Here is a 23,573-nt window from a genome sequence, read left to right as displayed (position 1 = left end):
AGGGGTTGCCAGTGCCTCCACTTCCTGACCTCCCAGGCCCTCCCCACCACTCTGGCTCCCACACCATTGCCCCCAAACCGGTCACTAAGCCATCAATCCACCTGCTCTGCAGGGGTCTCCATTATTAGTGACACCCAGAAAGCCTCTCAGACTTTCAACAAACATTCCAGGAGGCCTCATGTGTGCCTGGCCTTGGGCTGAGCCCTGGGGACACAGAGTGGGTCATATCCAGTCCTGCCCTCAAGGAACTCACAGGCCAGGAGGGGAGGCAGACTCGGAAGGCAGCACAGTATGACTAGCACAGTGACAGAGGAAAGCGCAGGGGATTCAGGAGGTCAGAGGAGTCAGAGGGCTTCCTGGAGGAGGTGGCCCCTGAGCTACTCCTGGAAGAGTGGGTAGCAGGAGAAGGGCAGCCCCAGCACGTGGAGGGAAGCAGCAGTGCCTCATTTGGGACTTCGTGCTATGCCATCCATGTGAAGCAAGGGTGGAAGGGCACGAGGCTGAAGAGGCTGGGGAGGGTCAGGTCACAGAAGGCTTCAAATGCCAGCACTCTGTCCTGAGGGTAAGAGGGAAGTTTTGTTTTATATTGCCTTCTTTTTTCTTTCATGTCTGTATTTTGAGATATTTCTCCCAGCAGGTTTGGCACAAAGGGTTCTGAAGCAGGTGAGGAACATCATCAGCTGTGCTTCAGACTCATTGTTCTCCCTGCTCCAGGGGAGTGTGGAGTTGCAGGGGCGACAGTGGAGGCAGGAGACCAGGGAGGAGGCAGGAGCTGACCGGAGCCTTGGTGGGGGAGGTGGTGATGGGGAAAGGGAAGGACCATCGAAGATTAACTCATACTCTGCACAGCACTCCTTGGTAACCAATCTAGTGTTCGATGAGTGAATGGAAAGCCAAGTAATCGTCTTGGGTGACTGAATGAATAACAAAGATGGCAGATTACATGACACTTTTCTGATGGAAAATTCAGAGGAACTACCTTGAGCTGGATGAAACCCAAAGAGAAATTCATCACAAGGATCCCGGGGTATTTCTCGGTACCCAAAGGCCAGAAGTGAAGAGTCTCTGGAAACCCAAGGAAGTGCCTCACTCTGCCTGCACTTTGGCTTCAAGCCACTCTCTTTGCTCCTCAGCCCGCCCTTCTTCTTTCCCCAGGGACCTCATCTCTCCCTGACTTCAGTACACCTGTGATTCTCAAATGTCTCTTGTTGTCCATTCTGCTCCCTCTCAGACATTGGCCCCTGCAGACAAACTGAACTGTCTTAGGACAAACTGAACTATGTGATCATTTATTCAGTACATTTTTTAATTGATCATCTACTATATGTTGAGATGAGCAAGATAAGATTTCAAAGTGTAGTCTGCTTTCCTCTGTATTTCCAACTTACAGCATGGGAACCTGAGTGTGAGCCTTGATTTCCCCATCTCATCTCCTAAATCTCATCAGATACCATGTCCAGTAAATTCTACATAGAGAGGTAGGGTCCACTCTCACTACCAATACCTTAGGCCACATGATTCAGTGTCCTCAGTCTGACTTCATAATTCTCCTTCCCTATTCTAAGCCTCTGAAATCTTTTATTTCTGTGTTTCTGCAGGATAGAGACAGGGCAATGGAGAGGCAGTGAGATATACAGTTGGCTTCATGTTTTTGCTGCATGACCATTTTTCTGTGGGCCACAAAATCTCAGTGGCATGCAAACATTTATTCTCATGCTCCTGGGTCTTCAGGTTGAATGTAGATGGGCTAAAGTGAGCTTGGATGGGCAGCTCTGCCTCAGGCTGCCAGCCTGCCTCAGCTGGGCACCTCTTTGTTGTGGGCTGAGCCCACATCTGCTCCTCTGGGGTCCAGGCTGGAGGAACAGTTCTGGGCTATGTTCTGATGGTCTCTGACCCAAAAAGAAGGCCTTCTCTCTGGTTTGGGTTCCCTCCAAAGCAGACCTAGAGGCAAGGACTTGGGTGTAGTGATCTTATTTGTAAGGCGGTCTCAGGAAGTACAAATAAAGGAGTGGCAAAGTGAGACAGAGAAGAGAGACAAATGCCCCTGCAAAAAGTGTGTGACCACTGCGGTCAACTATGTCTCTCTGGGGACCCTCTGTGGACTAGGGAATCTGACGTTCCACCCTCACTGGGTGAGAGTTGTTCTGGGAACATTAAATCTCCTGCACTTTGGGGCTTCCCTGAGCAAGTTCCCCAGGTGATGCAGAAAGGCTTGGACACAGGAATATATGGAGCACTAGGTCCATGGGGTTGCTAAGAGTCAGACACAACTGAGCGACTTCACTTTCACTTTTCACTCTCATGCATTGGAGAAGGAAATGGCAACCCACTCCAGTGTTCTTGCCTGGAGAATCCCAGGGACGGGGGAGCCTGGTGGGCTGCCGTCTATGGGGTGGCACAGAGTTGGACACGACTGAAGTGACTTAGTAGTAGTAGTAGTAGTAGGGGTGAGAAGCTGTCAGATGCTTGAGAATTATTCATTGCTCCTGTGTTTCAACCTGAAGGTGAGCTGAGGCGATACCATGAATCAGCAGTGGCAGGTATACTCTTTTATACTGCATCCATCTATTATTAAGAATATCAAATCCCAGGAAGGACTCTGAGTTTCTCACTTAGGTTATGTGTCCAAACGTTAACCAATCGCAATGACCAGGGCATTAGAGTACCGGTTTGGGGGTCTAATGTTCCCCTCATGAGGGTACAGAGTTAGGAAAGTCCCCAGTAAACCCATGGACTGGATTTTCCATAAGAAGAGGCTCTATTATAGAAGTTCAGGTTTCTTTGGGGGATTCCAAAAGACCACAAGAGTTCAAGTAGCTTTTTGCTGCTATATACTCTGCCCATTCACATTCTATCCTGGAACTAGGGAGCAGTATTTCATGCTTTAGTCCCCATTGTGATGCCATTTTCAATTCTATCTACTCCGTATCTCCTCTAGACAGCTCATCATTTAAACCCACTTCTGGTGCAAATGTGTCTTCATCAGGCTCTTTGGCTTCTTGTAACATACATCACATGCTACTTGAAATTCCCCATTCCAGTTCTGTCTCCATCTTAAAAGAGTTTAAAGAAGCAGGGATATGGGTTTTGTTTTTGTTTCGTGATCACAGTTTTATCCTCAGCTCCTGGCACATTACAGGATGCTCAAGAATTTTCTGTTGAGAGGCTTCCTTGGTGACTCAGTGGTAAAGGATCCACCTGCCAATGCAGAAGACATGGGTTTGATCCCTGATCTGGGAAGATCCCGGATCCCTGATCATATGGTGCACAAGGCAACTAAGCCCGTGCACCACAACTACTGAACCTGTGCTCTGGAGGCTGGGTACGGCAACTACTGCAGCCCTAGTGCCCTAGAGCCAGTGCTCCACAACAAGAAAAGACGCTGCCGTGAGAAGCCTGAAAACCGTAACTAGAGAGTAACCCCTGCTCGCCGCGAGGAGAGAAAAGCCCGTGTAGCAACGAAGACCCAGCACAGCCAAATACAAACTAATTAATTAAATTATTATTTTGTTGAATGAATGAATAAGCAGGTTTTGAGGGAGGGAAGATAAGGAGTTCAGTTTGGAACATGTTAAATTTGATAAAAACCTGCTGTTAACTCCCTTGCCCAGGGAGGCTCACACCTCAATTTAAACTGTGAATTGGCAGTGACAGGATCTTAGATTGGGAAACATAAAATTATACTCACAGAACATTTCCATGTCCTAGGGTCATTGATCTATCAAAACTTAGGTCCCACCAAGAGGGGATTAGGGAGCAGGGATGCTTAACCTAAGCAAGACTAGGGAGGGTGTACATCCACCCTGAGAGTTGTGTAAGGTCTGTGTGAAGGCACACAGATCCATCTTCTGAGAACTTTCAGTTTTCATCAGATCTCCACAGATAAAAAACCACTAACTATATTATGGTTTGGATAAAAGAGGGAAAACAGAAATACCTAAGAATCTGCTGATATGCACCTAGAGTATCTCTGCCAGGATGACAGGAAATGGGAACACTGGTACCTCTGGGGAGAGGGGATGGGGTTGAGGAATCAGAGAGAAGGACATTTCACTGCATGCCTTGTGGACTATAAATTATGAAAAATGAAAATGTACTACTTTTTGAAACTTAAAACTTAATAATATTAAAAAAATAAAGCTATGGGGGTTCCCTGGCAGTCCAGTGCTTAGGACTCTGCAGTTTCACTGCTGAGGGCCCGGGATTCCATCCCAAGTTGGGGAATTTACCTCTCGGCTCACTAGCAGGATGAATCATAATGTTATTTACTTTTTTTTGCCACATTTCACAGCCTGTGTGTTTGTGCGACCCCAAGGACTGCAGCATGCCAGGCTACACCTCAGGTGTACCCCTCCCCCCCAAAATAACATTATGATTCACCCTGCTAGTGAGCCAAGAGGTAAATTAGAAATTAGACACCATTTGTGCCCACCAGTTAAATGGAAATTAAGGGATTCATAATGGCCAGTGTTGGCAAAGACTTGGAGAAAAGGGCACTTTTGTCCACTGTTGGTGGGAGGTGAAGAGGGACATTTTGGATGGCAACTTGGCAGTGGCTATCTAAAGGAACACTATTCAGATCCTTTAAATATCACCTTGATATCTTTCCTTTAAAAACATGCAGACAAGTAGATAAGGATTTATATACACAACTGAGCACTGCGGTATCACGTGCAATATCAAAGACTGAGGAAAAAACACTAAGTGCCCGTCAATAAGGAAATGGTTAAATAAATTGTGGACTAACTCTACTATGAAATTCCATGCTGCCATTATAACGAACAAGGTAGATACGCATGTATGACATGGAAGGAAGTGTATGGTACATTATTTCCCGGGAAAATGTTGCAGAACGTTTATGTGTAAGCATGTTTCCTTTTTCTTTTTGAAAAAAGTGACAGTAAGAAAACCAAAAATAGGCTGCACACAGAAAACTATGTGTGCATATATACTTAAATATTATATTATTTGTATGTACATCAAAAAAGGTCGTGAAGGGTCCCATTACCAGGAAAACAGCAGGCCTGGGTAATAGTGCAAAGGGGACATGGAGGGAGAAGAAGAAATGGGGGCCTTGGGCATTGTGATTCATTCATATACAATGAGCATGCGTTACTTGGTAATAAACAGAAATAAAGAAACACCACCAACCTGGAAACTGTTCCAATCTTGACCCAAAGCTGGAACCCCTTCCTGGAGCCCTGCTCTGAGCCTGTCCCTGGGGTCCTGCTGTGGCCTCACCAGCTGACCACTCCTGGATCTGCCCTGTTTCAGCCTCAGGTCCCCACGAGGGGAAGCCCGGACCTCTCACTTTGGAAGTCAAGCTCCTTCAGGACTGACCCCAAGCTTTCCAACATTCCCACCCTGCACCTGCCGCACTAGAAAAAGTGTCTTTCACTCTTTACATCGTGAGAGTTCCTACCTCCAGTACCTTTCCTGTTCCCATTCCTGCTGCCCCTAACATTTTTCTCTCTCCAGACTCCAGTCTTTTCTCTCCCACCTCCATTGACTGAAGCCTTATTCTCCTCTTTATCCCATAAGACCCTAGTCACATGTTCCTCCTCCAGGAAGTTTCCCATGTTCCTTCCAGCAAGAAGGGCTCTCTCTCTCTTCTGAGCCTCCATTTCTATGCTGTGACCCTGTGCCAAGCAGTGTAAGTGACCCAGACCAGGTATCAATTCATGTTTTTTGTTTGTTTGTTTATGTATTTAGGCCACGCTGGTCTTACTTGTGGCACACAGGGTCCTCCACCTTCACTGTGGCACGTGGAATCTTTTTAGTTGCAGCATGTGAACTCTCAGTTGCAGAGGTGGGATCTAGTTCCCTGACCAGGGATCAAACCAGGGCCCCCTACATTGGGAGAGTGGAGTCTTAGCCACTGGACCACCAGGAAGTTCCAATTTGTCCTTATTGAACTGTGCAGATTCTCTTTTTCCAGGTGAGGAAACTGAGGCCCAGAGAGTGACTTGACCAGGGTCATCTCCAGCATGCAGAGCCCTGCCATGATGTCTCTGTTGCTCGTGTCCATGGGCCTCATGGAAGCACTTCAGGTACGGTCATCCTCTGCTGTCCCCATCCCCCAGGTGCTGGCTTCTGAACTCTGCCGGGTGCTTCCTTTGGGGATGGCTCAGTCTGAGAGGATAGCCCTGGAGCCCAGTCTCAGGGCATCCGTTGCTGGTAGTTCCCAATCCCCTTCCCCTCCAGGGCTTCCCTTGTGGCTCAGCTGGTAAACAATCTGCCTACAATGTGGGAGACCTGGGTTCGAAAGATCTCCTGGAGAAGGGAAAGGCTACCCCCTCCAGGATTGTGGCCTGGAGAAGTCCATGGACTGTATACTCCATGGGGTTGCAAAGAGCTGGACACGACTGAGAGACTTTCACTTCACTTCCCCTCCAAGTGTGTTTGGGGCCCTTCATCTCACTCAGCTCAGTGGAGGGGGGAGCTGGATAACAGGGCTCCTGTTCTCCTGGGGCCTAACCTCTCAATCCTTGCTGCTCCCCCTCTCGCAGGCCCAGAGCCACCCCGTCATACGACGAGACCTCCTCTCTCGAGAAATGCCCCTAGACATGGCCCTGGCCTCCTTTGATGACCAGTATGCTGGCTGTGCCACAGCCATGGCAGCGGCTCTCCCGGAACTCAACCGCACAGAGTTCCAGGCCAACAAAGTGTACGCTGATGGCTGGGCACAGGCAAGCAGCCAGTGGCGGGAGCGCCAGGCCTGGGGGCCCGAGTGGGGCGTCAGCCCTACCCGTCTGCTCGCCCCCCTGGGCTTCCGAGAAGAGCACGGGGTGGCCCTCCTGGCTTACACGGCCAACAGCCCCTTGCACAAAGAATTCAATGCGGCCGTGCGTGAGGCGGGTCGCTCCCGGGCTCACTACCTCCAGCACTTCTCCTTCAAGACACTCCACTTCCTGCTGACCGAAGCCCTGCAGCTGCTGAGCAGCGGCCAGCGTCCACCCCAGTGCCACCAGGTGTTCCGAGGGGTGCAGGGCCTGCGCTTCCGGCCGGCCGGGCCTGGGGCCACTGTCAGGCTGGGGGGCTTTGCCTCCGCGTCCCTGCAGGATGCTGCGGCCCAGCACTTTGGGGAAGACACCTTCTTTGGCATCTGGACTTGCCTTGGGGCCCCAATCAAGGGCTACTCCTTCTTCCCTGGGGAGGAGGAAGTGCTGATCCCTCCCTTTGAGACCTTCCAGGTGATCAACGCCAGCAGGCCAGCCCAGGGCCCCTCCCGCATCTACCTCCGGGCCGTGGGCAAGCGCAGCACATACAACTGCGAGTACATCAAAGGTGAGCAGGGCACATGTCAGCCAGCAGCTGTGCTCAAGCTGGGCTTCCCCGTCCCATTTTCAGGGGACACGTACACAGTCTAAGCCAGAGCTGGGCACTTGCCTGCTGAGAGGATTTTCTGACCAGTACAGGTGTTTTTGGCCATCTGAGGGCCAAACAGCCTTGCTCAGGCTTCTCTCCCAGATGGAAGCTGTTGCCAGAAATGAGTGTGGGCCCCTACCATGTTTTCTGAGAGGAGTGTGTTTTTTGACTGAGCAGAAACCCTGGGCTGTGCGTGTACTGGGTCAAGGTGACAGTGAGGTGGTGAGACAGCATTTGGGTGCCATCCCGCTAAGTTCCAGTTTGGGTTCTGGCAGTTTGGGTTCTGGCAGTTTGGGTTCTTGGGTGCTTTCCTCTCCACCATCACAGGACCAGGCAGAGGAGTAATCGTGAGGATGGGCACAGGTCCTTAGTCACTGAAGGGCTGTGGGCTGCTGGTCCTGGTTGAGGGATGCCAGGCAGGCTGTTGGCTGGATCCACCGAGCACATCTCAAGTGGGAGTAGGTCCACTGTGGCTTCAGATCCCACCGTGGACAGCATCATGAGCGTGCATGTTTGACGGAAGGTGATGAAGACTGGCAAAGAACATAAACTAGCCCCTCCTTGGCTGGGACAAGACAGGGGAGAAGGAGCGGTGGGTGTGGCATAGAGGTAAAGTTACAGGCCAAGGGAGGAGAAGGAGAGCCCAGATCACCCTGGCTTTGAGGGCTGGGGCTTTCCTGGCCCTGCTGCTCGTGGGTCTAGTCAAACCCAGGCAAGGGTGGTCCCACTGTAGGGAAGCAGAATTAGGGGAAAAGGCATCAGTTTCTCTGAGAGCTAGTCAGGGAGGTACTCTGGGGTCCCTTTCTGTCCTGAGATCTATTGAGCCTTTGATTCTTGGCTGTTTCTTTCCTGCAGACAAGCAATGCAAGTCTGAGCGCTGCCGTCTGGGTAACTCAGGTAAGGGCTGCAGGCATCGGCAGGACTCTGTTCGGAGATGAGCTGACTGCTCTGGGTCTGGGCCCCTTTCCTGGGTGAACATCCCCCTTAAATGAAAAACAACCGTCTTTTATTAAAATAAAAATTAGACTTTCTTAAGCAGACACCTGTGGGGGTTGCTAACCTTTCCCACAGGGTGTATATGTGGGATACGTGGGGTGTATACGTGGCGAGCTGACACACCTGCTCCCCTCCACCCGGGCCTGGGGCAGGCCCCTCCTTCACAGGAGGTCACTGATCAGACCCCAGGGAGCTCCAGGCTGCACTGAGGTGACAGTGAGAAGGGCCACTCCACAAAGCTCTCCCCAGGCCTTCTCCTCCTTCCGCGGGGGAGCCCTCTGTCTATAACTGTGCTCAGAACTCCCTCAGACCACCTCCCAAGGTCAAGGTCAGGTCATGGGTGCTGGAGACCTGGGCTTTAACCCAGGCTCTGCCCCAACTCTGTGACCAATTTTTCCTCTCTGAACCTCAGTTTCCCTATCTGTAGCATAAGCATATTGGACTAGATGGTCCCCAGATTCTCTGTGGCCATGAGTCTTCTCTTCTCTTGAACACTTGCTGGCCCAGGGTTTGCCTGAGGCATCACCTCTCCAGCTGGGAACAGGCCATTCTCAGGGAAGAAATCACAGCTGCTCCTCACCCTGGGGTCCTGCCTCCTCCCTCAAGGCTTTTAGAACAGTGGGCAGGAAGGAGCCTCAGACTCCACTTTGCTCCCACCCTTCTCCATGGCACAATACCACTCAGGGTTCCGGGCACATGAGTCCTCACCGTGACCCGATGGTGCAGATACTGTCATCACCCCTGTTCCACGGATGAGACAGACACAGAGAGGTGAAGCAACCGGCCCCACACACAGACCTAGCAAGGGATGGGGCCCAGACAGCCTGGCCCTGGAGCCCAACTCTGAACCACCACACCAGGGGGGCCCCCACCTCACGTTATTCTTACTGCGCAATAATCAACTGGAAGGAGGTGGGACAGGAAATACTGCCCTCATTACATAACAAAGTGAGGCCCAGAGACAGAAGTGACTTGCTCCAGATGACAGAGTCATCTGTGGCAGAGTCAAGACCAGCCAAGTCTCAGCTTCCAACCTGGCTTGAGTTCTGATAATGCCATTTCAGGCACTGGGAAAGTTTAGGATTCCCCCTCCCCAGCCCCGACTCTCCTCCACCAGTGCCTCTCCCACCAGAGTCTGGGCAGAGGAGCAAAGATCAGCTTCACCAAAGTTCACTCAGATCTCTACCCCACTTCATCTCACCCTGCAGTGCTTCAGTGGTGTCAACAGGAGGCTGGGGCATAAACTTAATGACCTCTGGAAAGGGAAGTGGGACTCTCCTTGTCTCTTCATCTCTGTCTACCTTTCTCCCTAAATTCTTCCTCACTTTGTCCCTGAATCTCTCTGCCTCTGTTTTCCCTGCAGCCGTGGGTCAGAGCCCCCTTTCTGCAGTCTGGTCCCTTCTACTGCTGCTCTGGTTCCTTGTTGGCGAAGTCTTTCCAGAGAGTCCAGGCTTCCTCTAATCCGTCAGCTGCTGAATGGCTCTGCCTGTAGCCTCTGCCCAACATGAGGATGTCAGCCACATGTGTGCTCTGAGTGTGGCCACCATCTGGGGTAACTCCATCTGCAGGAAACTCTGGGACCTTCTCTGGCAGCTGCCAGGCCTGAGAGCAGGAAGGAGAAAATGTGGGGACTAAGCCTCTCCCAGGGGTCTAGGAGTCAGACACTGAAGAGAGGTGGGGGGACTGCAGGACAGGTAATCACTCACCTGGAGATAGATTATAGTAGTTTGGAGGCCTGGTGATTGGGGAGAAAGTACTTGGCTGTGGTATTCACTGCTGTTACTCAAATGCCTCCCATGTGCACCTGGACAGCTCCTCTTCGCTCTTCCAGGAAGCCTTCTCTGACCTCTCCTCCTTGCTAGGTTAGGGGCCCTGCCTCTGGTCTCCCATCTGAGGGCAGGGACTGCGTCCAAGGTACGCAGGTGGTACCAGAACACACGTGGAAGTCAGAAAGGAACAAACACCTTGTGAGTGGCTGGTCCCTGTCCTGCCCCTACCTTGGGCACCGTCAAGCTCTCTGGACGTCACTGTGTGATGCTCACACAGTGAGAACGCAGAAGGATTGGACCTAAATCCAGAGAGGAGAGAGCAGGGAAACAGCAGAGAGACCTTTAGGGATCTCAGTCAAATGCTAATCATTTTCTTATCAGCAAAGATGTAATTTCCACTCTGATTCATGGGTCCTCAGGTCCCTAAGAGGCTGGATTCCCAACTTGCAGCACCAAGAGCCTAAGGGTAAGACAGGACACGGAGGAGATGCAAGGCACACATTACTTTATTATGAGCTGGAGCTTTGGGGCCAAGTCCTTATGTGGCCTCCTGCTGTGGAAAGTGGACCAGGAACCCTGAATCCCCAGTCACCTTATCTGAGCCCCTAGACAGGGTCAGGCTAGACAGAGTCTCTCTAACAGCAGCCACAGGGGAAGGAAGAGAAGACAGGAAATGGGGCAGGGCTGTCATGCCTGCACGCTCCCCACTGAAAGTGCCTAAACTCAGCACAGAAGTTCAGTTCTGTCCCTCCCAAACTGCACTTCGATCTTGACCCTTCTCAGAGTTCCTCCTCTGCAGGAATCAGGGGTGCAGCAAGCTCTGATTTCCCTTAGAGTTTAGAGTCTGGAGGAGACGATGAATATTCTTGGTCCATGAAGTGAGTAGTGCTGAAGAGAGGATGTCCCAGGCTCCTAGGCCCAGTGGAGAGACGCCAGGTGGCCTGAGGGTTGACCACCACCTGGCCTGGCTGATCCATACCCATCTGGAGGTGCTGTGGCTGCAGCAGACCCCCGGGACTCACAGGGCCCGCACCAGCACCAGAAGGCTCATGACCAGAGCCATGGAGAAGAAGATGCCCAGGAAGAAACGGTCCATGACCCGGGCCAGGCGCTTCCAGTCCTCATGGCGGCGCTGGGCAGCCCGGTGGCTGTGGAAGGCGTTGGCGATGGTGGCCACGTGATGCAGTAGGGCTTCCTGATGGCACAGACATCGGGGCTCACGGCAGGGACCTGCTGGGGGGCCAGTGCCTCTGTCAGGAGGCTGGGGACTGGGGGATGACTCAGGTGGTCTAGACTGCCCACAGGGCTCCCCTCGTTCCCGCACACACAGGCCCCGTGCCAGGTGTCCTAGCAGGAGGGCCCGAGCCCAGGCTGGCACGGGGCGGGCACTGGGACCACAGTAATGCAGGTTCATGATAAGGATGGTAAGCGCCGTGGAGAAGGTGACCATGGTCATGGTGGCCATGTAGTACTTTCCTGCAAAAGAGAGAAATGGAACTGAGGCCCAAAACAAGAGCTCAGGGGGCCAGAGCTCCCCAGCTGCCTGAACACAAGGAGGAATGAGCGCATCCCCCATCAGGCTCTCAGGACCCTCGAAGCAAAATGGAAGAAAGTGGGAAGGAGGTAAGGGCCAACATCTCCCCTCCCACATCCCCACATCTGGTTCTCAGAAGCTTCCTGCTCCCTGGTTGATACCCTCCCTGGACTCACCCACAGTCCCCTGAAAGTCACACTCTTAAATAGAACCACCATGCCCTGGGCAAGTTACAATAGAACCTTCCTGGTGGATTCCCAGGTGGCGCTAGTGGTAAAGAACCCCCTGCCAATGCTGGAGACATAAGAGACTCCAGTTCGATCCTAGGTTGGGAAGATTTCCAGGAGGATGGCATGGCAACCCACTCCAGTATTCTTGCCTGGAGAATCCCATGGAGAGAGGAGTCCGGCAGGCTACAGTCACACAGAGTCGGACACGACTGAAGCGACTTAGCACGCATGCACACAGGTCTGTGGTGCTGCTCCCCTGAGTTAATAAATGGGTGTTCTTTGGGAGGAATGATGTAAAGCTGAAACTCCAGTACTTTGGCCACCTCATGCAGAGTTGACTCATTGGAAAAGACTGATGCTGGGAGGGATTGGGGGCAGGAGGAGAAGGGGACGACAGAGGATGAGATGGCTGGATGGCATCACCGACTCGATGGACGTGTTTGAGTGAACTCCGGGAGATGGTGATGGACAGGGAGGCCTGGCATGCTGTAATTCATGGGGTCACAAAGAGTCGGACATGACTGAGCAACTAAACTGAACTCAACTGAAGTGTTCCAGAGAATGTCTGGCATGCAGTGAGTACTTAAAAGGTTTCACCTATTATTCTAATACTGGTAAATGTCGATCATCCTCCAACAAGTCCTTGAATAAAGACCAACTCCTGGACTTCCCAGGTGGCACAAGTGGGTAAGAATCCACCCGCCAGTGCAGAAGACAGGGGGGTTCCATCCCTGGTCCAGGAAGATTCCACAGGCTGCCGAGCAGCTAAGCCCGTGCACCACAACTACTGAAATCTGCGTGCTCACAGAGAGCGGCCCCCACTCTCCACAACTAGAGAAAGCCCTCATGCGCCAGTGAAGACCCAGCACAGACATAAATAAATACAATTAAAAAACCAAAAGAGACCAACTCCTTCCTCCACCCCTACAAGTGTGGGGAGGGCTGTTTTCCCAGGAAGGGGCCTATCTCTTCCCCCTCCATTTCAGAACAAGGCCGGGCCCCAAGATGCTCAGCGGGGTGCCTCGGTTGACCCAGGCCAGTCCGGCTATGGCCCCTGCACCTGTGGAGGGCCACATGCGCCAGCCCCCGGGGTGGGGGGCAACCTCCCCGCCAGTGCCTCTCTGGCCACCCTGGGGCCCTCGGAGCCCACCGATGAGCGGCACGCTCTCTGCCGGTGGCATGCTCTCGGCCAGGATCAGCTGGAAGACGGTGAGCGCCAGCAGCACAGTGACGCCCAGCGACACCTTCTCGCCCGAGTCCGCGGGCAGGTGGAAGGCGAGCGGCGCCAGCAGCGAGATGAGCACGCAGGGCAGCAGCAGGTTGCACACGTAGGCGGCGGCGCGGCGGCGCAGCAGCAGAGTGAAGGTCACGTCCGGGTAGGGCTCGGAGCAACAGCCGTAGGTGAGCACGCGCCTCCGGGCTGGCATGCCCAGCACGCGCCACTCCACGTTCTCCACGAAGTCGGCCAGGCTGGCGGCGGCGCCGCGCGGCCGAACGTCCAGCTGGTGCCCGCCGTGTGTCCATGAGCCGAAGGTCAGGCCGCAGCGCTGCGCGTCGAACGGGAAGGCCGACACGTCCACGCGGCAGGAGCTGCGCGTGATGGCCGGCGCGTCCCAGCGCACGGCGCCGTCGTGCCGCAGGACCACGTTGGTGCTGGCCGAGGCCGGGGCCTGCGCGTCCGCCCTGCGGGCAGGGGTTGGGGGTGGGGGCTCCCTGAGGCGCCGCAGCGTTGGATGTCCGGGCTGACCCTTGGAGGGGGTGCGACTCCAACCCTCTGGGGGACTCACAGAGGGCCCTCTGTGTCTTTGGAGGCCTAATGGGGCCAGGGCCTGCAGGGCCCAGAACGAGACAGGTCTAGTCCTAAAGGGGACGCGGGATGCACGGTAACTTTTCTTGGGTGCCATCTGCAAAGTGCCTGGAGCGGCCCTGGGGAAAATGTACGGACTCAAGCCCAGAAGGGTGAAATGTGACATAAAGACGTATGTGTGCCCCAGAACCCTGGCTGCGAGGGATATAGAACTAGTCCTGAACCACACAGAGGGTTCCTGGGAGACATTCAGCCTGGGTTGGCTTGGGGGTGCTATCAAGGGACTGTGAGGTCCCCCCAGTAGGTCGTTGCCATGAGCTGTGGTGTCAGGAAGCCCTCCTGCACCACACAGCCACCACTGCCGACACGTTCCTGGCCATTTAGAAGGCTCCCAGGGCAAAGCTTACTGGGCACCCTAGAGTCAGGTTTGGTGTGGGGGATGGGGAGATAAGTGCATCCCCAGAGCCAAGGGCATCTCTTGGGTGGAGGGGAGGGACCCAGGCAGGCAGTACTTGTTATAGAGTACGATGTCCGGCCTCCACACGAGACTGCTGGGGATGCGGATGGCATCCAGACCACCATAGGTGTCAGGGTCCCATCGTAGGTAGGCGTCTGTCCACTCCTGTCGGATCCACAGGTACAGGGTCAGCACCTGATTCCGCTCATCCTAATTGGGGGCAGAGAGCAGGCATAGATGTGGACACACGTCTGTGCATGCCCTGCCCTGTGTGTGCACACTCAACTGCAGAGCTCTGGTCAGCACCCCCAGACCTGACTTGCCCACACAGTCCAGTCCCCACACAGTCTTGCTGTGTGACCTTGACAGGCCCTTCTCCCTTGGGCCTGAGTTTCCTCTGCAGTGACATGGGTGGTAATCTCTGCTAGTCAGAAACTCGAGTGTGCAAGTATTGGGCACATTGTGGATACCCAATGGTTAATAGCCAACACGTGGTAGCTGTTATATTAATGTTTCTAGGAAAGAATTGTTTGGAGAGTAATCCTAGTCTCCCATTCCCCATTCCTTTTTTTTTTTTTAACCTCACCACGCAGCATGCGGGATGTTAGTTTTCTGACCAGAGACAGAATCCATGCTCTGCTGCAGTGGAAGCTTGGAGTTTTAACCACTGAACCACTAGGGAAGTTCCTCGTCCCCCATTCCTTTCCCATTCCTTCCTCCTCCAACCATTCCAGCACACTCTGTGGTTGTACAGCAACGCACCATATCGATGATCTGGGACAGTGTCACCTCCAGGGTTACATTCAGGGCCTGGTCTGTGTCTGCCACAGGTCTCAGGGCACTTGTGTAGTTGGCAAAGAGGTCTCGGAACAGCTTGTGTGCCAGCCTGCCCTCGGCTCCCAAGCACTCTAGAGGACCAGTAAGAAGGGGTGTCCACGGAGGCCCCGGAGTAGAGGCCTCGGCTCATACCCTCTACTCTCCACAAGACTGAGGCCCTGTCAGTGCCTTCGCTGTCTCACAGCTGTCTAACTCCCTGTTCTGTCTCTAGTTCTTCCCTGCCTGCCTCCGGGACAGATGCAATGAGGCTGTAGTGTGAATAGTTACTGTCTTCTGAAGCAAGGCGGATGGGTTTCTGCTCCACCTGCCCCTTCCTAAGTACCTGGATTCTGCCTGCCCCACCACAGATGCTGGATTAGACCACAGAGTCCCAGGTGCCACATAGCATGGGGGATGTTAGTTCCCGACCAGGGATCCAACCCATGGCCCCTGCATTGGAAGCGCTATCTTAACCACTGGACCACCAGGGAAGCTCCTGAGATATCACGCTTTTAAAGAGACACATTCAGCTAGATCAGTAGCTGCTTGAAAGAAAGTGAAAGTGTTAGTTGCTCAGCTGTGTCCAACTCTTTGTGACCCTGTGAACTTTTTAGCCTTCCAGGCTCCTCTGTCCATGGGATTCTCCAGGCAAGAATACTGGAGTGGGTTGCCATTCCCTTCTCCAGGGCATCTATCTTCCCAACCCAGGGATGGTACCTGGGTCTCCTGCATTGCGGGCAGATCGTTTACTGTCTGAGCCATGGCTCCCCAGGCCTGTTAGATAAAGCTCCAACTCACCCTTCATGATCTGGTCCACCTGGCTTTTCCCGCCCTATCCCTGGGAGCGCCCCCCTCAACTGTTCCCACCCCAGCTAGGCAAGCCCCATCTTGCCCTCTTCAGCTCCCACTCTTCCAAAGTCGCCAAATGGAGCTTTTTCCCAGCACAGGAATGAAGAGAGAGCATGTGGAGAGAGATTTGGGGAGGAGGGGAAGAACAGCAATGCCCAGAGAAGCCAGGACTGGTCTACTGAGCTTCATACCTGGAAGGAGTGGGAGCAGGAGCAGAAGGCCCAGGCTGGAGACAGAGAGGCCGAGGCTGAGGTGGTGGCTCCCGGGTCCCATGGCCTTGCCACAGCCAGAGGAGGGGCAGATCTCTGGGAGTGAGCCTCCTGGCTTGACCTGTGGCAGTGCCAGGCCCTGCTGGCAAGCGTGGTGTGGACAGTCCCTGGAAGTCAGAAGGAAGACTGGGATCTCTGTTGGGCACAATTAACCTCCAGGTAGCCCTGCAGCCCTTCCAGCTACCTCACCCTCTATTTGTACCGGCCCTGGAATTTAAGTACTTAGGCCTTGGCATCTACTGTTTCTCCTTCTCTGCTGGTCTTTGCCTCTCCTGGCCTCTGGCCTGTTCTCTGTCCCCTAAACCATCTACGTCTTGCTCTCCGTCCCTCTGTACCTCTCAGTCTCTGCCTCCCTGATCCTGGTCTTCCTCTTTCCACTTTCTCTCCTTTTCTCCTACCTGTTTCAGCTCCCTGGACTTCCTTAAGGCCTTCCCCTCACGACTCTAGGTGAGCCTGGTGCATTCTCAGCAGTACGGGGGGCCGGGACTCTGTCCCTCCGAGGCACAGGACAGCAGGCCCGGCCCCCTTTTCTTTTTATTAGCTTAATTACAGAGTTGGGACACCTGTGTCCATGGGAACAGAGCAACTGAAACTGACACCTCAGGTCACTGGGACCTGAATTATTCAAATTCTGTAAGGTAGCACTCAGGCATAGTTCAGGCCCAACTTGGGGGATTGGAGATTCCAGGGTCAGAATCTGCAGGAGACTGGGGCTTAGAGGTGTGAAGGGACAGGGCCTGTGGATGGCAACTGTCCCTACAGCTCTGTCATCTTTGCTGAGTTCTTTTTTTTAAAAAAATATTTACTTATTTATCTGACTGCACCCAAGTCTTAGTTGAGGCATGCAAGATCTTTCTTAGTTGGGGCATGTCAAATCTAATTTTCTGGCCAGGGATCAAATCTCATGGACAGAGGAGACTGGTGGGCTACAGTCCATGAGGTCACAAAGTCAGGCACCACTGAGTGACTTTAAAAATAACACAGAAGTATGTGTAATATGATTTAAGAAATGAGGATTGAAAAATGAAAGAGCAAGTGGATTATCAAGAATGAGCAGGTAGATTTCTCTCCCCATTCTTTCTAGTTTCTCTTTCTGAGACTCCAAATAAATATATATTTAATTAATTTAATTTTTATTAATTTATTAAAATTAATATATTAGACACAGATGAAGAGGCAATTAATGAATTCAGAGACAGATGAAGAAATTACCAAAATACAACACAGGGAGACAAAAAGAAAATGAGTTTAGGAAACAGGAAAGAATCTGAAAGAATGTGTTAAATATATATTTAATTGGAGTCTCAGAAACTAGAAAGCATGGGGAGACCCAGCACTAAAGAAATGAGAGATGAGAAAGAGAGGAATCAAAATCAGGAAACAAACAGAAAACAAATAAAGTGTTAAAGTCGGCTTCTCTGATAGCTCAATTGGTTAAGAATCTACCTGCAATGCAGGAGACCCCAGTTTGATTCCTGGAAAAGATCCTGGGAGAAGGGATAGGCTACCCACTCTAGTATTTCTGGGCTTCCCTTGTGGCTCTGCTGGTAAAGAATCTTCCTGCAATGCAGGAGACGTGGGTTCGATCCCTGGGTTGGGAAGATCCCCTGGAGAAGGGAAAGGCTGGCTACCCACTCCAGTATTCTGGCCTAGAGAATTCTGTGGGGTCCATGGGGTCACAAAGAGTTGGACACGACTGAGCGACTTTCACTTCACAAACTTAAAGTCAACTTACCAGTATTTACATTAAAGTAAATGGTCTAAATACACTAATTAAAAGGCAGGGGTTGTAACACTATTAAGAGAATGAAAAGACAAGCTAGAGATTGGAAGAAAATATTTACAAATCACATAGTCAACAAAGGACTTGTATCCAGAACCTATAAAAATTTCTCAAAACTGAACAATAAGAGGGTTCAGGATGGGGAACACATGAGAAATAAAGGAATAAAAAACAAACAAACAAACAAAAAAAACCTGAACAATAATAAACCATATCAAATTTTAAAATGAGCAAAAAATTTAAAAACAACACAAGAACACACACAAAAGAAAAAAAACTGGGCAAAGGAATTTGGGCATTTAAACGAAGAAAAGATAAGAACTGCCAATAAACACATGAAAAGTGGTGAACATAATTATATATTAGAGACATTCAAATTAAAATATCAGTGAGATACTCCATATTTATTAGAATGGCTAAAATAATATTAACCATGCCAATTGCTGGAGAGGTTGTGAAGCTACTGCAACCTTCATATATGGGTTGTGAGAATGCAAAAATGGCGCAGCCACACTGGAAAATGGTCTGGCAGTTTTTTGGAATGTTATGCATATGCTTAGCCATATGACCCAGGAATCCAATGCCTAGAGAAGTAGCAACTTTTATGGTCACACAAAGTTCATGCATGAATGTTTATAGCAGCTCTATTCATAACTGCCAAACCTATAAACAAAATGTTCTTCAGTGAGTGAGTGGATAAAAAACTGGTAAAGCCAAACAATGGAATATTTAGTATTCATTGCTAAGAAGAAATGAGCTATTAAGCTATGAAAAGACATGGAGGAACCTTAAATGCATGTTAATAAGTCAAAGACGCCAGTTTGAAAGAGCTACATCCTATATGATTCCAAGTATATGACGTTCTGAAAAAGGCAAAACTATGAAGATAGTAGGAAGTTCAGTAGTTGGCAGGAGTTTCAGGAGACTATGGGAGAAGACTCAACAGAAAGCAGAATTTTTAGGGCAGTGAAAAGACTCTCTATACTCTCTGTATGGTAAACACTCTCTATACCATAATGATGGATACATGTCTTTATACATTTGTCTAAACCAATAGAACTGACAACACTAAGCATCATCACATGTAAAGTAAACTATGCACTTTGACTAATGAAGATGTATCAGTGTAGGTTCATCAAACGCAACAAAATGCTACTGGGGGAAACTATGCATGTGCTGGGGCAAGGGGTTTGTGGGAAATCTCTGTGCTTTCCACTCAGTTTTGCTGTGAATCCAAAACTGCTCTAAAAAAACTAAAATCCTAATAAAGTTTTTTTAAAAAAGGGATGAAGTACTGATATATGCTATCAGATGGGGATTCCCTGGTGGCTCAGTGGTAAAGAATCCACCTGCCAGTGAAGGAGACTCAGGTTTGATCCCTGGGTTGGGAAGATCCCCTGGAGAAGGAAATGGCAACCCACTCCAGTTTTCTTTCTCATCTGGGAAATACCATGGACAGAGGAGCCTGGTGCGCTACAGTCCATAGGGTCACAAAAGAGTTGGACATGACATAGAGACTAAACAACAACATAGTACAGATAAACTCTGAAAACACTATACTAAGTGAAAGAAATTGGTAACAAAAAATCAGATATTGTATGACTCCATTTACATTACATTGTATAAAAACAAAACTACAGTGAAGAACAGGTTGCCAGGAATAAGGGATAGGAAGAGGGTCACTGTAAAGAGATAGGAAAAGGGAGATTTTGGGGGTAATGAAACATTTTGTATCCTGATTGTGGGGTGGTTAGTTATACAAATCTGTATGTGTTAAAATTAACAACTGCACACCAAGTGAATTTTCTTATATAATTTAGAAAATAGTTTGTACATAATTAATAAAATCCAGGGTTATTGTACTTGCCAAAGGGGAAAGACAATGAGAGTTCCCTGGGGGTCCAGTGTTTAGGACTCCTTCCTTCCCATGGAAGGGGCACGGGTGATGGCACCCCACTCCAGTGCTCTTGCCTGGAAAACCCCACGGACAGAGGAGCCTGGTAGGCTGTGGTCCATGGGGTCACTAAGGGTCACACATGACTGAGCGACTTCACTTTCACTTTTCACTTTTATGCATTGGAGAAGGAAATGGCAACCCACTCCAGTGTTCTTGCCTGAAGAATCCCAGGGACGGGGAGCCTGGTGGGCTGCCGTCTATGGGGTCACACAGAGTCGGACACGACTGAAGCGACTTAGCAGCAGCAGCAGCAGGGCCAAAACAAACAAAACAAAAACAAAGGTGGACAATGTGACACAAGAGTGAGTGGTAGATGGTGTAGGGTTGGATGTGGGGTGAAAGATGCATTTTTCTTTCTGTACCATTTTCAGCGGCAGTTATGCAACCATTTGGGGGCACAAGGTTGTCTTACACTCAAATTACACTTAAAAATAACATTTTGCAGCACAATACCTTTAGAGCAAAATAAAGGCTAAATTCAAGAGTGCTTCAAAACACTTGGAAATAGCACCTGCATAAATTGACTGAATCAGTTATAGAAAAATTGGTATGTTTACCTGAAAAAAAAAGTTGAAATATTTCTTATATATAGTGTTTTGGGGTGAAAATGTTAGTTTGAAAAAATAATTATAAAAATTGGTAATTTTTAAAAAGGCATTATGAAGAAAACACACCTGAACAATAAGTGATTTAAGCCTATATTTTGAAAATACTGGGCTTTCCTGATAGCTCAGTTGGTAAAGAATCCACCTGCAATGCAGGAACACCTGGTTCGATTCCTGGGTCGGGAAGATCCCCTGGAGAAGGGATAGGCTACCCTATCCAGTATTCTTGGGCTTACCTTGTGGCTCAGCTGTAAAGAATGCGCCTGCAATGTGGGAGACCTGGGTTTGATCCCTGGGTTGGCAAGACACCCTGGAGAAGGAAAAGGCAACCCACTCCAGTATTCTGGCCTGGAGAATTCCATTCCTGTATAGTCCATGGGTTCACAAAGAGTCAGACACGACTAAGCCACTTTCACTTTTGAAAATACTGAATCGTATATAAAAAGTTAAGGACTGTACCATAATGAATTTTGGCATGATTATTAGGTGGAAGCTTGATGGAAACTTTATAAATGAGGCTGACAACAACTGAATCAACAATCTTAACATCACTAAAAGTGGGATAGCGAGACAAGTGTCTTCCCAAGTGATGAAAAACAGCACCACTAACGAGAAGGACCATGAGTCTAATCAAGTCTCTAGATCTAACCAGTGGTACGTAGCAAGTAAGGCAGGTAGAGGCACAGTCAGTCTAATCTAGAAGCCCCTGCCCTCTATACTAAAGGACGAACATCTCAGGTACTGCATCAAATAAAGGGCATTTTAAAAAGAGAGAGAATTTATCAACCAAATGTGGGCCCTGTTTAGATCCTGATTCAATCAAATCAACTGTAATAAAATTTTACTTCTGAGACAACTGGGGAAATTTGGAAATGAGGATATTAGTTAATATTCAGGAATTATTCTTGTGTTAGGTATGACAATGGTATTATATTTATAAAAATTTATGGTAGGAATGCTTTTGTATTGATGAAATGATGACCTCCCTTAGAAATCCCATTGGGGTGGGCAGGAATAAGAATTGGGGTAAAGATTAAGATTAAATTAAGACATCATTTTACTTTTGTATGGATGAAAATTTTTACAGTAAGATTTTTAAAAAACCCTTAGGAAAGCAGGAGAAATGAATTTTTAAAGCACAAGTTAATATATTACAATGTAGAACTCTGGCAGAACTCCAGTAAAACCATTAGGTCTGAGAACTGGTTCTTTAAGAGACAACAAATTAAAACTCTGAAATTTTCTAGAAATACAAAGTAACAAAATAAGTCAGAGTAAAGCTCCTAAAAAAGATGTTGGCTCTGATGATGCCTGCATTTAATCTCCAGGCTTCTGTTAACATTATTTTGGCATTATTCCAGCGTTGTGCGGAGGAAATACTTATTCTGCACATTGTATGAGTTTGTGGATTCCACAGCTCTGTTGGGTGTTGAGACAACTAATTCTTTTTATATTTTTGAGAAATTTAAAATTTTAAACATATATTTCAATGTAGTTTGAAATATAGGAGACTGTTCATCTTTAAAAAAATTTTTTTATCTGTGCTGGGTCTCTGATGCTGCAGCAAGCTGGGCTACTCTCTAGCTGTGGTGCATGGGCTTTTCACTGTGGTAGCTTGTCTTGTGGAGCACGGGCTCTAGGGCACTCAGGTTTTGGTAGTCACAGCTCTGGGGCTCCAGCACACAGGCTCAATAGTTGGGGCACATACACTTAGTTGCTCTGTGGCATGTGGGATCTTCCCAGATCAGGGAATGAACGTGTGTCTCCTGCACTGGCAGGCAGATTCTTTACCACTGAGTCACCAGGGAAGCACTGTTCATCTTTTATCATGTGCTTTGAACTGCGAGTCTATTCTCTGTGATGCAGTATAGCTGCAGTGATAAATATTTGATTTAGAGATTTTTTTTTAAAGGGAAAAACCTGTCCTGCAGATGGTGACTGCAGCCATGAAATTAAAAGACGCTTGCTCCTTGGAAGGAAAGTTATGACCAACCTAGACAACATTATTAAAAAGCAGACACATTACTTTGCCAACAAAGGTCCATCTAGTCAAGGCTATGGTTTTTCCAGTGGTCATGTATGGATGTGAGAGTTGGACGGTGAAGAAAGCTGAGCGCTGAAGAATTGATGCTTTTGAACTGTGGTGTTGGAGAAGACCCTTGAAGAGTCCCTTGGACTGCAAGGAGATCCAACCGGTCCATCCTAAAGGAGATCAGTCCTGGGTGTTCTTTGGAAGGACTGATGCTAAAGCTGAAACTCCAATACTTTGGCCACCTGATGCAGAGAGCTGATGAGAGAGAAGGGGATGACAGAGGATGAGATGGTTGGATGGCATCACTGACTCAATGGACATGGATTTGGGTGGACTCCAGGAGTTGGTGATGGACAGGGAGGCCTGGCGTGCTGCAGTTCATGGGGTTGCAAAGAGCTGGACATGACTGAGTGACTGAACTGAACTGAAGAGGAAATACTGCCCATATTCACAGTTCTTAACACTTCTAAAGACTAACCACTTTACAGCATTGACTTTTCACAGAACACCTCTGGTGAGGAAACAGAACAAATTCTTAGAAGGGCAGCAGTGCTCCATGACTCACTTGCACAGGTTCACAGTCAGTGACAGAGGGAGATTCCCAGCTGAGTAACCCTTGTCCTCAGGGGCCCAAATGAAAGGGAAGCTCTGGCTACCAGGAAGATCTACTCAGCTTTCTCATCTCCTCAGCATCCCAGAAATCTTTGGCCTAATCCTAACTGGAAATTGCTCAATAACAGAACCAACCCACCAACCTACTTACTACTCATCAGCCTCATTTGGTCCCTCTCAAGAACAGCCCTGTTAAACAGCATATCAGGGATCATCATCTCCTTTACACAATGGAAACTGAAAGGTGAAGTGCCAAGGTTTAAAAAACCCCAGAGAAGAAGAGCAAAGAGACTTTGAATACTAAATATATTCCACTGGGCAATTTGAAACCCTGCCCCATCCCCCATTGGGAGTCCAAACACATATAAATAAATAAATGTACAGCAGTCAGGATTCATCAATCTCAACCCCCTCACCCCCAAATTGACTCTTATAAACCTAGCCTTTGATCTAGTCTGCAACTATTCTCTCATTAACCCATGGCCAGTC

General features: G+C 49.6%; 2 protein-coding genes across 4 annotated transcripts in view; one reads left to right on the top strand and one right to left on the bottom strand.

Moving 5' to 3' along the window:
- The window catches only part of ART1 (ADP-ribosyltransferase 1), a 26,244-nt gene extending 13,446 nt beyond the window's left edge, over window positions 1-12,798 (top strand). For 2 of the 3 annotated variants that reach the window (XM_061380682.1, XM_061380683.1), the window contains exons 2-6: window positions 5,939-6,050; window positions 6,510-7,287; window positions 8,224-8,265; window positions 9,728-12,169; window positions 12,448-12,798. In XM_061380682.1, coding sequence (XP_061236666.1) covers window positions 5,988-6,050; window positions 6,510-7,287; window positions 8,224-8,265; window positions 9,728-9,825 — 981 coding nt within the window. In that variant the 5' untranslated portion in view covers window positions 5,939-5,987 and the 3' untranslated portion in view covers window positions 9,826-12,169; window positions 12,448-12,798. Of the gene's footprint in view, window positions 1-5,923; window positions 6,051-6,509; window positions 7,288-8,223; window positions 8,266-9,727; window positions 12,170-12,447 lie in introns of all 3 variants that reach the window. The other variant, XM_061380684.1, reaches the window with a different exon arrangement.
- Window positions 10,622-23,573, bottom strand: CHRNA10 (cholinergic receptor nicotinic alpha 10 subunit). The gene is made up of 5 exons (XM_061380686.1): window positions 16,018-23,573; window positions 14,924-15,069; window positions 14,217-14,371; window positions 13,048-13,580; window positions 10,622-11,609 (listed from the first exon to the last, which is right to left on the bottom strand). Exons 1-5 carry the CDS (start codon window positions 16,097-16,099, stop codon window positions 11,152-11,154), a joined length of 1,374 nt encoding a protein of 457 aa, XP_061236670.1. The 5' UTR covers window positions 16,100-23,573; the 3' UTR covers window positions 10,622-11,151.

This window comes from Bos javanicus, chromosome 15, assembly GCF_032452875.1.
Source record: "Bos javanicus breed banteng chromosome 15, ARS-OSU_banteng_1.0, whole genome shotgun sequence".
Classification (NCBI taxonomy): Eukaryota; Metazoa; Chordata; class Mammalia; order Artiodactyla; family Bovidae; genus Bos; species Bos javanicus.
Note: the sequence above shows the minus strand (reverse complement) of the source record. Positions and strands in the feature narration are given on the sequence as shown.

What these genes read in the sequence shown, in the direction of transcription:
- CHRNA10 (XM_061380686.1), bottom strand. Translation starts at nt 16,099, where the DNA reads ATGGGACCCGGGAGCCACCACCTCAGCCTCGGCCTCTCTGTCTCCAGC. An exon ending in CCTGCTCCCACTCCTTCCAG is followed by an intron (nt 15,070 to 16,017) that starts GTATGAAGCTCA and finishes CTGGTCCTCTAG; the next exon opens with AGTGCTTGGGAGCCGAGGGC. An exon ending in TGTCCCAGATCATCGATATG is followed by an intron (nt 14,372 to 14,923) that starts GTGCGTTGCTGT and finishes GCCCCCAATTAG; the next exon opens with GATGAGCGGAATCAGGTGCT.